Source organism: Fonsecaea erecta (assembly GCF_001651985.1).
Source record: "Fonsecaea erecta strain CBS 125763 chromosome Unknown Scaff8, whole genome shotgun sequence".
In the NCBI taxonomy this organism is placed as follows: Eukaryota; Fungi; Ascomycota; class Eurotiomycetes; order Chaetothyriales; family Herpotrichiellaceae; genus Fonsecaea; species Fonsecaea erecta.
The window spans coordinates 483,579-498,839 of record NW_017387251.1 but is presented as its reverse complement, the minus strand read 5'-3'; the positions used below and the strand labels follow the sequence as shown (position 1 = coordinate 498,839).

Below are 15,261 nucleotides of genomic sequence, written 5' to 3'. Positions count from 1 at the left end.
AACACGCCCCCCCACCCGTCCAAAAGTCTGCAGCCCGCACAGCAGCACCCATCGCGACCATACCCATCAGATACTAGCACCTCCTGTCTCCGCTGTCCGTTTTGGACCAGCTCTCTTCTTTTTAGGCGACGAGGGCGACAGGCCCGTCCAGCCAGCCGGCCGCCAGCTGCCCGCTAAGAGCGCCATGTGCTGCCCCGACCAAAAGGATCGCGACCTCGAGCATTCTTCAATCTTTGAAATCGTCCCCGAACTGCCCTCTTCATAGCCTGATTTCAGAATCCTCCTCTCATCCTCTTCTTGTCTGCGTGTGAACAATCCTACCTCCACGCCCGCCGTCATTGTTATCTCGTCTCGGTTCTGAGGTTTCGACCGAGGCCACTCCCCTCCATATCCGCTTGCAAGATCCAACAAAAGCGACTGTCACTACCAGCCTGGGTTGAGTCCGTGCAGATCCTTTTCCCTCGATTATCTGAAAAAGGAGGCCGATTTGACCACAAAGAGCCCCTCGACCACTGAGGAAGCCGCATAAGTCGGGCCAGCCGCATTTCCGGTCCAAGAAACTGATCGTCGCTCACGGGTACTCTACCATCGCCATCACTTTCTACAAAGTCCCCGGTCTGCACCGCGTATCGGCGCTGTTGAAATAGATCACATACACCTGCGCTTGTCCCCGAGAACAGCAAGTTGTGTCAAGTTATAGGTCTATCCAAACCGCCCATTTTCTAATTGATGCCACATCCGTTGTGACTCGATCAGAAAACAACACTGGATCAAGGACATCCGTCTGGTCTGCTTGTACCTCCTTTTCTACCCTCTGTCGCCAGCACTGCCGATAAGACGACAAGAAGGAAGGAGAACCGTCTGTTTCTCGCCAGATCGGACTCTCCAGGCGTGTTGACCGTCATATCTCTTTCTCAGAGACAGCGGAGCCCGCGTTAAATCCTCCCCCGTCAGTCACTCTGGCGTCCGTCGCAATTCCCCTTCCAATGGGGACAACCCTCGATGGCCTCACACCATCGAGCCTGAGCCAGCGTAGGCAAGCCGCTTTCAGTCTCGAACTCCCACCCCCCAACGCTCTCCACTTCAACCCCGTGGTATCAAGTCAGAAATTCCCACCTCTCTCGGGCCTCAATACGTCTCAGGCTGTACCGCCCATCAACGTCGGACAGCTTTTGACCCCTCCGTCCAATTCCGCCTCCGAGAGCAGCGCTGGCTCGTCCGCCATTCCCACAGGAACAACCCCAAACAGCGCAGCCGGTCCGGTGTTGCCCTATACGCCCACGCTATTCGGAACCGGTAACACGCCGACGGGGTTTCACACGGGATACACACCTCCATCCTGGCAGAACGGATCGCTTGTTTCCGCCCGCTCTGTGTTTTCGCCAATGCCAGGTGCCTCGCTGAGGAATAGCACCAACTCGCCTACAGCAGGAGAAGCCTCCGCACTTCCACCTCCGCCCTATGATCTCCATTCGGTTCAACAGTACGGTGCCCCTCTGCAGCTCTCTTCCCCGAACAGCGCTACCCACGCTACGGGCCAGCAGACCCTCATTTCACCGCTGCCACACGGTGTGAGGCCATCCAGCCAGCAGTCTCCCGTGACACCTGGCGATGGGGTCAGCAGAGCGGCATCGAATCCTGGTCTGTATGCGACCATCCCGACTACGGCTCAACAACATCATCCAGGATATCATTATGCATCCGCGACTCCAGTGTCACAGAGCCCTCATCCCCACTCTCTTTCGGCTCCTCGAGTTTCACCCCCGCTCCATCAAGGACCTCAGCCTCAGGCTCCCTTCATGCGTCATCCTCCGCCCTCGTATTCATTACCCGCCATGCCTGGTCCGATCATGTCCAACGTTCACAGTCCCGGCGCTCAAATGGCAATGGTTGGCAACATGCAGGCCAATATGTTGCCCATGAGTTTCAACAGCGGCTATGCGGCAAATCCTCAAAACATGTATGGCCAACCACGGAGCAACACGCCTCAACAACAACCGGTACACGATCGGCCGTTCAAGTGCGATCAGTGTCCGCAGAGTTTCAATCGCAACCATGACTTGAAGAGACACAAGAGAATCCACCTGGCTGTAAAGCCTTTTCCTTGTAGTCACTGTGACAAGAGCTTCTCTCGCAAGGACGCGCTCAAAGTAAGTGGCGGTAACGAAATCTGATGTGCGACTCGACTAACTAGTATCACAGCGACATATCCTGGTCAAAGGTTGCGGCAGTGGCAAGCCGCCCGATTCTTCGTCCAGAGAGGACGGTGTCAAGTCTGAGTCTGGAAGCGATGGCATGAACGAGAGCCCAGCCGCTGCGCCCGCAGCCTAATCAGATGTCACCCTTCGCTGCACTGATTGCACATTATCCCTTTCACTGAGCGACTGTACAATATCTTATCCTGGGTGGCCTTTGTCGTGTGGATCTTCTTTTTAATGGAATGTTTTTTGGGTTTTATGACGTGATGGATGGCAGAACGCCAGCAACAGGCGGCATGAGACGGATGGATTTGACGGATTCTATTGCTAGGAATGGGCATATCTGATACACCATTTTGTTTCACTATACCCAGCGGAATGGCATGACAGGACAGGGCTATATTGGTAACTCTTTTTTTTTTCTGGCACGGCGTGTGGTTGTGAGCATGACAGACTCAGCTGGAGCACCAGAGGACACTCGAAAAATTTCTGACGGAATCAATAAAACTTTAATGAATACATTTTGATGCTGGTTCCTGTGGATGCTGCTTGGGGTGTTTGTGGCATACAGCGTCCCCCCGAGGGGCTTATGACGGCGTGGCATTGCCGCCTGGGACGCTTTGGCCTCTTTAATATTCATTTTCACGAAGTAGCAACTGTCCAGTTTCGTGTCTAGGAAGATCCCTGTAGACCACGCGAGTGTGGCTTGAATCTGGCTTGCCAAATGGCGCGAAGCTCGCTTGCGGAAGAGGGCGCCGCCAGCACCACGACGCCCAGCGCACCCAGAGTCACAAGTCACAAGTCACTGCGAGAACGGGTCGCAAGTCACGGGTCACGGGCTCATGGGCCCCCTTTCTCAGCCTTCTCAAGGACTGTGGGGAAGGAGCATCACGTGCCCGGCCGAGTGGCCAGTTGGCCCACCAGTCCTCACCACCGACGGGTAGCGAGGCAAGCAAGCCACCTACCTACCTGTCCACCGGTCGAAGTGGATTGCGCTCCTCTTTCTTCAGTCTGCAGTCCAAAGGCCTCATACATAGCCTGGACACAGAAGCAATGCAATACAACCTGGCCGAAACCAGGAACCCTCCAACATGGCCAGCCACATGCAGTCGGTTGTGCAATCTTCGACTCCTCATTTCGCGAGGTGCGAATCACCCATCAAAGGTTACACGATCTCACGATTGACAGACACCAGGAAGGCTTAACGCGAGAAGCGGAGCAGAAAGAAAGAAAACCTCACCTTGGACACACGCCCCTCCTCTTTTCTCCCCTGTATGGACTCGAGCAGGGGTTGTGCAAGGTGAGGTCCAGTCCAGCCACCATGGCGGTACCGAGCACCAACAGGCCATCTTGACTCAAAGACGGATTCCAATGTGCATGCTCATGCCAACCATCCAGATGCCGCCAAGTGCAGGCTTTGTCCTAGTGTCATTTGCTGCAGCACAAAGTTTACCTTGCAGCTTTAGGCGAATTCCTGCTCAAATCAGCTTGTCGTTCACGCCCTCTTTGCTGCCTCTGCTCGGTTGTGACTCTGACATCGTACGTCAAACTCCCAGCGGCCAGGTTCTGCAAACACATACCCCGCCGCCCTGGAAGTCCACGTTTTGGCTAGTATAGAAGACAAGTCAGCCGTGTGTCCCCCGATCGATCGGCGCTACCTCGTACCACTCTGAAAGCTCCACATATCGATCTTGCAGATCGACTCCTCCGACCTCAGATCGAACCTTGTTTCCAAACCTATCCTCCTCTCGCGTCACGCCATGATGCGTGCACTGCTGCCTCTGTCCTGCTTCAGCCACAAATCGGCCCTTCCACCAATCCGTCCGTCGCCCTACATTTTGACACATTGCCAACGCTCTCCGGACCATGTGCAGCTTTCCGTTCATTCCAAGCTTCTCCAAGGTTCAGGCCTGGTTCTCAGATTTCACCCTGTTGGGCTCCGCTCTCTCGAGGCTTTCCCAATGATTTCATGATAACTTATCCTGGACCGCATCCTACATCCGCCAGAATTAATCTTGTGAGGCATGTTCCTCCTGTACCATTGGTCCCCGCCCATCAGCCCGCCGATTCTCGAGCTCTATTCCACCCTGGTCGATCGAATCCACCGCCGGGGAGGTCCCTGCTTTGCCATTTGTCGACAGCTGATTAGCCAGGATCATTGACTTGTCACTGGCAGCTACTTCTGTCAGTCTGTGTTTTGTCTGCGAGTTTCGCCCTCCCCATGGACTCTGTGTTCTCTCAAGACTCTTCCGTAGATCAACTGCTCGGCCTATAAGTGAAGCTCTTCGGCGAGAAAGCTTCTACGGCTTCTTTTCGCCCGTCCGTGCACCTTTTGGGAATTTGGAGGTTACAACGCTACCATTCCAGCTTCTTTCAGCCTACAGTCCGGTATTGGGTAGAAGACGAGAGTCCTCGGCATTGCAGCTGGCCCAATGACCGCCTCCCGTGTGCTGATATACTTACTACGACGAGACCTCCGACTTCCAGATAATCCTATTTTCCACGAAATACACCAACTTTACCAACAGGCGGAAAAGCCGTTCACTCACGTTCTCCCGGTGTATGTTTTCCCCGCCCAGCAGGTCGAGGTCTCTGGATTTCTCTCGGAAATTGGCTCCAAGTCACCTTTCCCCGAGGCACGCTCAGAGGTGGGAAAGTTCTGGCGATGTGGCCCTCACAGAGCCAAATTCCTCGCCGAGTCTATCTGGGATCTGAAATCTCAGCTCGAAGGTGTAGGTAGTGGTCTCTTTGTCCGCGTCGGCCTTTTGGGCCGGGTCGTCGAAGACATTCTGGATCAGTTCCGTCAGGCAGAGGCAGTGTCCGTTTCGGCGGTATGGATGACCGGGGAGGAAGGCGTGGAAGAGAAACGAGAAGAGCGAGATGTGCGAACAGCTGCTGAGAAGTTCGGGGCAAGTTTCAGATTATGGCTGGACGAGAAATACTTCATTGATGAGTGAGGACACATGACCAACAACTGGGATGTTTCGCTGGACTGACCTGTCGTAGCCGAGATTTGCCGTTTGATAAAGCTTCTGATCTCCCAGATGTCTTCACGAGCTACCGGAAGTCGGTCGAGCCATTAAGAACCGCGCCACGCAAAACGCTCTCTCCGCCACCAGCTTTGCCGCCACTGCCAACTTTCGTACCCTTGCAGACTCACCCCTTCACGATACCTGACACGTTCGAGGGATTGGAGTCGAGGCTGATGAAACCGCTGATGGCCAGCCCTCCTCTCTCCAAGCCACCCCTTTTCCCGTCTTCGGGAGTGGCTTCTGCCCATCCTTTCCGAGGGGGCACCACGGAAGGCCTGAAGCGCATCGAGGTTCTCGTCAAAACTGGCGCCATGAACAGATACAAAGATACGCGCAACGGCTTGTTAGGAACAGACTTCTCGACCAAACTTTCTGCTTGGCTGGCGTTCGGGTGCATCACCGCGCGACAAATTCATTCGCAACTCCTTGAGTTCGAGGATGGTCAGGATGAGCGCTTTCAAGGCACAGAAGGATTTGGGAAAGGTGAGAACGCAGGCACTGCTGCTGTGCGCTTTGAGCTCTTGTGGCGGGACTACATGAGGCTCTCTACGCGGAAATTTCGATATCGATTGTTTCGACTCGAGGGGTTCCGGAACGACCACTCGTACCCGTGGAAGACACCCGGCAGCAAAGGGAGCGGCCCGGAGGTCGCCGAAAGGCTGGACAGATTTCTGCGCGGGGCGACAGGGACATCGTTCATCGATGCCAGTCAACGGGAACTCTACCTCACAGGCTACACCAGCAACCGAGCTCGACAAAATGTGGCGAGCTTCCTGGCGAAGCACTTGGGCATCAACTGGAAGTTGGGGGCGGAGTGGTACGAATGCATGCTGACCGACTACGACGTCAGCTCCAACTGGGGCAACTGGCAATACGTGGCTGGCGTGGGGAACGACCCTCGAGGGGAAGCCCGAGTGTTCAACCCCATCAAACAAGGCTGTGACTATGACCCCCACGGTGAGTATTGCAAGGCTTGGGTAGAGGAGCTGCGGGGTCTGGAGGATGCGCAGGAAATATTCCAGCCATGGAAAGTGAGCTCGGAACGGAGGGCCGAGTTAGGGCTTGATGGGCTCGAGACGGTCGAGCGTCCACTCAAGAAGATTGATTTCAAAGTTGGCGGCAAAGGCAAAGGCGGAGGCAGTGGCAGCGGGGGTGGCCGGTACGGAGGGAAAGGTCGAGGAAGAGGCAGCGGCAATGTTGGGGCGAGAGGAGGGCATCGTGGCCGGGGGAAGAGTGATGGAGGTCGCGAGCAAGGTCGTCAGGGGAGGGAATAGTTTGGACGACGATGCCAGGCACCTACCAGGGTGACAGAGGTTCGCATCTGTCAAACTGTGATTTCCGATTTCTTGATTTCCTGGGACACATATGGAATGGAGGGCAAGGCTACGGAGGTGATTGTGGTTGTGGTTGTGTGTTCTGGACTCAGCATGTCTGTCTGGGCGTCAAGGCCTCCCTCTCGATCGGACTGTGTTATCGCCGGCGTCATCATCGTCATGATGACCATCATCACCGCTCCGACGGGAGAATGGGAGAACCAATTGCACCGTCGGGGACATTGACCAGTTGCTGCCTGTGGATGATTTGCTGACGCCGCTTGGGTCACCACCGGGGGTGCCAGTTGCGAGAGTTGAGTTGTGTAGGCAAAGTCGACACAATTCTGTTATGTGTGGTGTTCATAACGGGGCTGATTGGCTTTGGTATGTATGGAGGGCGATCGATCATATCGGGTTCGTCTCTGCCTTCGTGTCTTCGGTCTCGGTCTCGGTCTTGGTCTTGCTTGGTCTTACGAGGACTGTCAAAGCCTGCCACTTGCCTCGGCAGCTTCTCACTTGTAGGCTCCAGTCAATCGCTTTATTCCTCGTATTCTTATTCTGCTTTAAACTCCTTTCTGGTGCAACCTCCGTCAAGCTCGCTCGTGTGGTCCAACACAAAAAGACAATGCTCACCCTCCCGGGGCTGACGCCAATCCGAGTCAAGGGTGCAGGCTTCGGTGTCGACGCCTAACTGACCTTGACCCGTTTTGGGGGTTTGCAATTTGATCAGCAGGATCGGCCCTTTCGCAACTGGGCCACCGCTCACATACGTTGAACCTTTTGGGGTGATACATAACCAAGCTCGCCCTCGTCATCCACAATCTGTCTGTCACTCAGGTCGGATCGAACTGCTACCAGAGGAGCGTGTAGCTGAGACATAGCGACTGCCCGGCTGACTATCAATTGCGTTGCATCCATTCGACACCCACCCGGATCGCCCTACCTTTTCTTGTTTCGGTTGAGGCTCCTACGCCCACTAGCCCTCCCATTTGGAGGCACAGCCCATCTGGCAAACGCTGTATTAAATCCATTCAACAAACCACCCTGACCATTTTTGTTCCCATCCTTGCAGCATCCTCCGTCCGTCAAGGTCCAACCATGGCAGCCATGTCCATACCTCACCTTTCCCTGCCCGTTCTTCTCGTCGCTCTGGTGGTGGCCTATTCCCTCCATCGCATCTACTATGAATTGACCACCGGTGCGCGTAGGCGCCGAATGGTTCGGGACCATGGGTGCGAGGAGGTCGTGTGGTACCCTCATGAAGGCATCATGGGCAAACTCTTCGGAGTGGACGTGATCAAGCACATGGTCAAGTCCGGCCGGGAGGGTCGCATGCACGAGGCGACTCGGCTTAGAAACTTCAGCAATGGTCGAAACACTGTCAAAGTGAAGATGGCCCGAAACACTGGTACGTATCCTTTTCCCGATGTATGCCTTGCCAGGCAGGCTGGACAGCGGGCTCATCGGGGAGCATAGTCATCTCCACCATCGAACCCGAGATCGTCAAGACCATCCTGTCCACCAAATTCCAGGACTACTCTCTGGGCAAGAGAAGGCGCGAGGTCTTCCTCCCCATCTTCGGCCACGGCATCTTCGCCAACGACGGGGCCGCCTGGGAGCGATCTCGTGCCATGGTCCGACCCAACTTCACCCGTCAGCAGGTGGCCGACCTCGAAATGTTTGAAGCACACGTCTCCCATCTTATTGAGTCCGTCCCGCGCGATGGGTCTACCGTCGACTTGCAGGATTTGTTTTTCGGCCTGACCATGGATTCGGCGACCGAGTTCTTGTTTGGCAGATCGACAAACACCCTGGCACCAGGATTGGAGACCAAATCAGCCAACGAGTTTGTCAAGGCATTTGTCTATGTCACTGAAGGTGCGTGCACGGGCTCATCTTAGGGGGGAGGGTGGAACGTGACTAATGGATGGACTTTTGTAGCTTGTGCGAAAAACTTCCGCACCGGAGGTCTGCTGGAGTATGTCCCCGATGCGCAGTGGCAGAAGAGCGTGAAGATCATCCACGGCTTTGCGGACGAAATCATCCAGGAGGCCATGGAGGAGCTGAAGACCGGGAAGCGGGATCCCAACAGTCGCTACGTCTTCCTTCACGCGTTGCTCCAGCAGACTCAGGATCCCTACGCCCTCCGTTCGGAATTGCTCAACATCTTGCTCGCGGGCCGCGACACCACTGCGGGCTTATTGGCCAATACGTGGCATGTCTTGTCGAAGCGCCCGGACATTTGGGCCAAGTTGAAGGCCGAGGTGGATGAGCTCGGCGGCGAGAAGCCCGACTACGCCTCGATCAAGGAGATGAAGTATCTGAAATGGACATTGAACGAGTCCCTCCGGCTGATGCCAGTGGTGCCCGGCAACAGTCGCGAGGCCATCCGTGACACCATCCTCCCTCTTGGTGGAGGAGAGGATGGTAAAGCGCCGGTGCTGATCCGGAAGGGCGAAGTAGTGGCATATTCACCATGGTCAAGTAAGTCTCCCCCCATGCTGCATGAAGGATCCGCGACGATACTGACACTCGAGACAGTGCACCGACGTCAGGACTTCTACGGGCCCGATGCGCTGGAATTCAAGCCCGAACGATGGGAGACTCTCCGCCCCGGCTGGGAGTACTTGCCATTTAATGGCGGGCCTCGCATCTGCGTGGGCCAACAATACGCCTTGATGGAAGCGTCCTATGCCACCATCAGATTGATCCAGACTTTCCCCCGGATCGAGAGCCGAGACGACAGGGAGTGGCGCGAGTGGCTGACGGTGACGCTGGCCAGCGGCGGCGGTACCAAGGTCGCGCTTTTCGAGAAATAAAGAGAGCTGGCCGGGGTTGCTGACAGGAAGAGGGCACATTTTATATGACATGAACGACTTCACTACGATGAGATCAGGGATGTACTTTAGCAACCCGCGGAAACAACACTTCTCCTTCAGTCATGCTGCTGGCTGGATGGCATTTTTAATCGGGTTTTTATTCTTGGTCGAACACGGGGGGGATAAAGCAGGAGCCGGAATAGTCACAGTTCGAGGCAATTTCTACATTCCATATGACTCTCCCTTTTCAACGGGCCGAGTTCTTTCTTCTTGTCTTGAAATCCCTAGAGATACGTTAGCCTCAAAACAACTGTCTCCTCTCGCTTGCTCGACGTACTCGGGTACAGACTATGTGATATGTTATGGAGGCAAGGCAGAACAGAATGGGCTCGAAGTCTGCCTCGCCCGCCTACCTACCTACCTAGGTAGATAAGTAACTTACTATGCTGGGACTAACTCGTTATGTGCATCCCCTCCCCTGGTTCTTGACCGACTGGAACCGGGGAGGAAGAAGAAGGTGGTGGTGGGTGGTATTCCGGGCGTCCCCCTTGCGTCATCATCACAGGTGGTACAGTACTGGGTGAGTACTGTACCTATTAATTTTATTAGGTCATACCTGTTTCTGCCCCCGGTAAGCCTAAGGAGCCTAAGGAGCCTAAGGAGCCTAAGGAGCCTTGGGTTGCGGGGAACCCGTAAGCGCCATTACTGCATGCCGTCATGGCTTCTGCTTTGGCTTGCTCTAACCACCTACCCTACTGTACCTAGGCGCCTAACAGAGGCGTGCAGGACTGCCAAGTGCGATGCGGGACTCCCTACCGTAGGGACCAGCGCCCTGGGGATTCAGTAAGGGATTTTGCGGGGTTCGAAGTCCAAGCCTAGCTACCTAATAATACTCGTCGGGTATGGACATCAACCAAGCCATCTTATGATTGACCAGCCCTTCTATTAATTATGCCTTTCGGGCGTCAAATGCTCCGTGGCCTGCGAGAGAAAAAAAAAATAGCCGATCATCGACGTGTCTCCGTCCCCATCATTTGTCAGGCGAGCTGCTCGCCCACCGACCAACCTACTTTTAGCACCTTTTTTGCCCACTTTTTGCTCACGGCTGAAAACCCCGGCAGTGGGCCGCGAGAAACCAAAGCCTAGCAGCCTCACCCAGCCTGTCCGACTCTTCGCCGTCGCCCGTCGCCCGTCCCCAGTCACTGAGTCACTGAGTCACTGGTCACAAGTCACTGGGTCACCAGCTGTGTGTGTCCCTCCTGTCCACCCTGATTCGAGGTCGCCTCCAGCCCCATGCATCGTGACCCGACGATCTCATGCCCCAACATCAGCTCTAACTAAACATTCATGCCATGCGACTGCGGCTTTTAGCGAAGCTCCATCCTATGTTTGTATGCATGCCGCTCGACCGTCTCTTCTCATATGGCCATGGCCCGCACAGCTGGGTCTCGAAAAAAGCTGTCCTTCCCCGACTTGCTGCTCACTCTCGCCGTCGCCGACGTCCTCACTGACTACGCCAACGATTTCCTGTTCATTTGTACAACTGTCACGCCTGTCTCTGACCCTGTCCTCCCCTAACACGCCTAACCAGGTTCGATCGCCGTTACTATCCATCACGAACCGTGCTGGCCGCGAGATCCCTCAGTTTGCGACTCGACCGAACCAACGCCTACCACACCCAGTGTTCCACCAACGGCATATTAGGCCAGTCGACCGGAGACCGCGTCGTACAGTGACCTGATCTGGTGGCCGAAAGGCTTCACCACCGTCGCAAGGACCCTTCTTCCAAATCCCAAGTTTCCTCCCGTATATCTCGGGCCGCAGTCCAATCTTACCTTCCATGGCTTATGGCGGAGACATGACCGACTCTCCACTTTGACTCGATCACGTACATGGCTCCAACTTCAATCCTTTCGCGGCGCAATGGGAGCGGCACTGTTGGCACGGGAGATGGCGATTGGCGAGCATTCGCCTCGGACGAGGACTTCATTCTGGAGGGCTGGTCGGAGGGATTCATGGTCGGCGCACTCGTCATCATGGCATGCATAACCATTGCGAATATGAGGAGGGGTGTTCTTCTGCACAAGCTGATTTTGGTCGAGGTAAATTGGCCTTTGTGTAGTGATATGTATGTGAGGCTGACACATCAACTTTCCTGCAGCAACTTGCAGCACTCTCACATGGTAAGCATGGCCGAATCCGTCCCAGCGAACTTGGGGCGTGGTGACAGACGCAGACGGGTTAATCTCTCCCACAGGCACATTCTGCTTCATGGGGTTCAGAGGATATGGTTGGTACCTGTCCTCGACGGCCACCCTGTTGTACATCTCCTGGATCGTCCACAATATTGTCGCCTGGATGAAAATCAAACCCTTCTTCATGGATTCCAGAAGCATGTTCAAGCCCGAAACCGGCAAATGGGTACGGAGGATATACCTGGGCACCTTGGCCCTCACGGTGCCCTTCATCTGTTGGCAGATCTCGAACAATTTTCGCTTCTTCAACAATATCAACGACTTCTATGTCCGGGTCCGCCCCTATGAACCGCTCATGAGGGACCCCTGGTGGGTTTTCACCTGTCTGACTCTGTTTTATGTGATCAATTCCGTGTACGGTACCGGCGCTTTCGAACTCATCAAGCGATCTCCTCGATTTGGGATTTTGCTCGCCGCCATCTGTCTCGCCCTCATCTTCACAGCGGTCGACATTGCTGCCAGTATCCACAATTTCACCGGCAGTACAGACGGGTGCGTATCCCTCCCATCTTGGTTCGTGGTCCGTGACTGACGCGAAGCTGTATAGCATCAACCCGTGGTGGAAACTGAGTCTCGTGTTCAAGTGCCTCACCGACACCATCATGCTCGACGACTTCAAGACCGAACTGAAGCGTCTCGGCATCCGTCGCATGCGCAAGGAAGAATTGAGAAGGCATAGTTTTGCCCTGGTCGACGACCCCAACGACTACAAGGAAGGAGACGATCAAATGGAATTCTCTGATGCGCTAAATACGAATCCCCTCCAATTCCAAACCATGCAGAATTTGGATGACAGCCCCAGAAGCAGCCCCGTGGGTCGCTTACGACACGATTCCATTACCAATCCTCAAACGAATGAGAAGGAAGTCGTCGGGAAATCGGGCAAGAAGATCTCCAAGCTCCCGAGCCTCAAGGACTTCCCATTCACGTCTGGAGGTCGCAAGAAAGTCCGAATCCAGGATCCTGAGAAGCGCGATAATGGAGGAGACTCGCCACGTCCCTCTGCGCCAGCCTCCGACCGTTTGGCGGATATGCGAAGAAGTCTAGGCGTGATCGACTACCACAACCGATGATAAAGGGCCTCGACGACAAGGGTTGCAGCAGATACCCATCAATGTCTCACGTGCTCAATGAATTTCACGACGTCATGTCTTGTACCAACACTGGAATTTCCACATTGGAGAATTTGTGTACATATACCAACCACATCAGCAGAAAGGAGCGATCAAACTCACGCTACCATTTATGTTTCCCCTGTGGCAGCCTAAGATGAACTGTGCCTTCCAGGACGCTTACGCCTTCTCATGTGCCAGTGTGCTCAATTGACTGACTGCCTTCCTTTGGAGCGTCCGTCGTGAGGAAGCAGCCGCTTAGTTTTGAGTGTGCCGAACCCTGTATCTCACCTCGACCCTCGGGCTCAATTCTTCCAACTCTCATATCAGAAGCATTGATTTGTGACGTTCAAGTATTCGATATTGTGCATACTAAAGGCCTCATACTTGATCTGCAACTTACTACCTGCCACTTTGCAGTTTGGAGGCTGCAGCCTCTGTTCAGCTATCCTCACAAATCGTCCTGCGTCACACTCGGCCACCGTTCGTTTCACCAGCTGCGCCGTCTCTCAGTCACGAATTCTCGACGTTCGGCCCTCACGATGGCCACTCCTCCGAGGTTCCCGTCGCTCTCCCCCGATCCGAGCCAGAACGAGCTGGACCCGAGTCGAGCTGGAGGACCCTCCCGTCCTCTTTCAGAGATCACCTTGGTAAGAGCGGACTGACTGTTGCTGTCATGATCCAGTCTGCTGAATGCCCATGCGCAGATCGGTACCTCCACATATTCTCTCAGTCAGATCGACGGAGCCGGCGGCCAAGAGACTGCCGCTCGAACTGTTCGCTTTGAAATCGATGAAGTCAACCGGGCTCGACTGCAGAGAGCTCTATGGCGGGCTCTATGGCAGCGAAGAATTCGGACCGTCTTAGGGCTCATTGTGAAAAAGTTCATCTTCCTCAATTACTTCGCCGCAAATGCCAGCATGCTGATCCGCATGGCTGTCATGGCGTCTCACGACAAACACATGCAATACGACGAGGCATTGGGCTGGGCTTTCGTGCAGTTCTTGATGTTGATCGTCTTGCTTGTCCGAACTCTCTACCAAGGCATCAGGTATTCTCAGATCGAACTTCCCCCCAGCCTCAAGATTACTGTTGCGTGTGCTGGCACTTTGTTTTTGGGTCTGGGACTTGGCGTGTTACCACTTTTCTTCATCTAGTGCATGTTGTACGAAGGGCCAGTGCCTCGCGCAAGAGACCGTTCGGCCATGTTATTCTAGGGAGGTGAAGGTGAATGCAGTTATCAGCCTTTTGCTCTTCGCTTGAGGGCTCATGATGCGATTCTTCCGACGGGGAGAGAGAATAGGAAGAGGAGGTTGTAGGACTGGGGAGTCAGTGTAACGGAGGCAAATGAGGGTAGGGATGATGGTCTGCATTGGCCAATTGTGTTTCATCTATGCTTCAAGTGTGAGCGAGCCCTCGAGGATGGTCTAACACTTATTTGTGTGCGTACTTCCACAGATGCATCGTGGGCGCCATTCACTTTAAGCATCTCTGCTTTGCTTTGGTTGGGCTCACTAGGCTTGTCTCAAACCTATCCGGTCGCCTTTGCTGCAAACAACGAAGCCACAGGCACCATGGACCCCGTGAGCGAGTACGTGAAAGGGGTGGGGGGTTCCCTTTGTTGACTGAATGCAGAGGCCTGTTCCTTCCTGGAGTCTGAGTTCCGAATCTGGGAATTTGAAGTCTGTTGGAACCGTCTCCCGAATCCCGTCTCCTGGTTACCGATTTGGCCACCACTCTTTTGGCATGTTTTTCTGTTGCTAGTCCCTACCTCCCTCATATCCTCATATCCTCATGCCTCATGCCTCATGCCACATGCCATGCGACGACGGATGGTGAGAGGGAAGAACGGAAGGGAGCGGACTGGGAAAATCCCTCGTCTCTTCTTTTGTACACAAATCTTTCGGCGGCCATAGTACATACATACATACAGACATACATACATATGTAACACGGAAAATGGTGACTGGCTAAGCTCCAAGGGATATCGGATGGGTGTGTGTGTGTGTGTGTGTGTGTCTCCGCCGTCAGATCTTCCACGTTGTGCTCCCTGATCGGCGCTTGCAACGATGGGAAAGGCGAACACGTTGTTACTTACTAAGAAGATCGAACGTGGCTTCTGCATGTTCAAACGAAGCCAGAAACGAAGAACGAGGCACACTACACATGTTACAGCAATAGAACGAAAAAATTCATTGAATGGATTTGCATTGGTGTAAGCTAGACCATGAGATACCATGCAGCCAGCAGATGGACAACGTCCGAGCTGTAGAATGGTTGACAATCGCCGGTCAACTCAAGCGCACCCTCGTCAAAGGCGTGGACGAGAAGACCTGTTCGAAAGTGCTTTTTTTTTGTGAATTTCCTTTTTCCCCCTCCATAAACCAATGTCGCACCAAGAGAGGGCCCATTGAGAGTAGGGCATCGCCTTTTGTTCCGAAGCAGAGACTTCAACTGCTTTGAAAGCTTCCGAGCACTTTTCGCATATTTTGACTGAGGGCAATGTCGTCAAATGGGTCGATCGTACTCGGA

General features: G+C 54.3%; 5 protein-coding genes across 5 annotated transcripts; all 5 read left to right on the top strand.

Moving 5' to 3' along the window:
- Nucleotides 1-986: 986 nt before the first annotated feature.
- AYL99_08853 (hypothetical protein) lies at nucleotides 987-2,331 on the top strand (the record flags this gene model as incomplete). Its single annotated transcript, XM_018840361.1, has 2 exons — nucleotides 987-2,150; nucleotides 2,203-2,331. The coding sequence occupies 2 exons, from the start codon at nucleotides 987-989 to the stop codon at nucleotides 2,329-2,331; spliced, it is 1,293 nt and encodes a 430-aa protein (XP_018690108.1).
- Nucleotides 2,332-4,630: 2,299 nt separating this feature from the next.
- On the top strand, nucleotides 4,631-6,861 carry AYL99_08852 (hypothetical protein; the record flags this gene model as incomplete). The annotated part of the gene is made up of 3 exons (XM_018840360.1): nucleotides 4,631-5,151; nucleotides 5,205-6,389; nucleotides 6,858-6,861. 3 exons carry the CDS (start codon nucleotides 4,631-4,633, stop codon nucleotides 6,859-6,861), a joined length of 1,710 nt encoding a protein of 569 aa, XP_018690107.1.
- Nucleotides 6,862-7,641: 780 nt separating this feature from the next.
- Nucleotides 7,642-9,362, top strand: AYL99_08851 (hypothetical protein; the record flags this gene model as incomplete). Its single annotated transcript, XM_018840359.1, has 4 exons — nucleotides 7,642-7,951; nucleotides 8,020-8,421; nucleotides 8,485-9,027; nucleotides 9,085-9,362. The coding sequence occupies 4 exons, from the start codon at nucleotides 7,642-7,644 to the stop codon at nucleotides 9,360-9,362; spliced, it is 1,533 nt and encodes a 510-aa protein (XP_018690106.1).
- Nucleotides 9,363-11,254: 1,892 nt separating this feature from the next.
- AYL99_08850 (hypothetical protein) lies at nucleotides 11,255-12,690 on the top strand (the record flags this gene model as incomplete). The annotated part of the gene is made up of 4 exons (XM_018840358.1): nucleotides 11,255-11,464; nucleotides 11,524-11,545; nucleotides 11,620-12,109; nucleotides 12,165-12,690. 4 exons carry the CDS (start codon nucleotides 11,255-11,257, stop codon nucleotides 12,688-12,690), a joined length of 1,248 nt encoding a protein of 415 aa, XP_018690105.1.
- A 581-nt stretch (nucleotides 12,691-13,271) lies between these two features.
- Nucleotides 13,272-13,886, top strand: AYL99_08849 (hypothetical protein; the record flags this gene model as incomplete). Its single annotated transcript, XM_018840357.1, has 2 exons — nucleotides 13,272-13,379; nucleotides 13,437-13,886. 2 exons carry the CDS (start codon nucleotides 13,272-13,274, stop codon nucleotides 13,884-13,886), a joined length of 558 nt encoding a protein of 185 aa, XP_018690104.1.
- Between the last annotated feature and the right edge of the window lie 1,375 nt (nucleotides 13,887-15,261).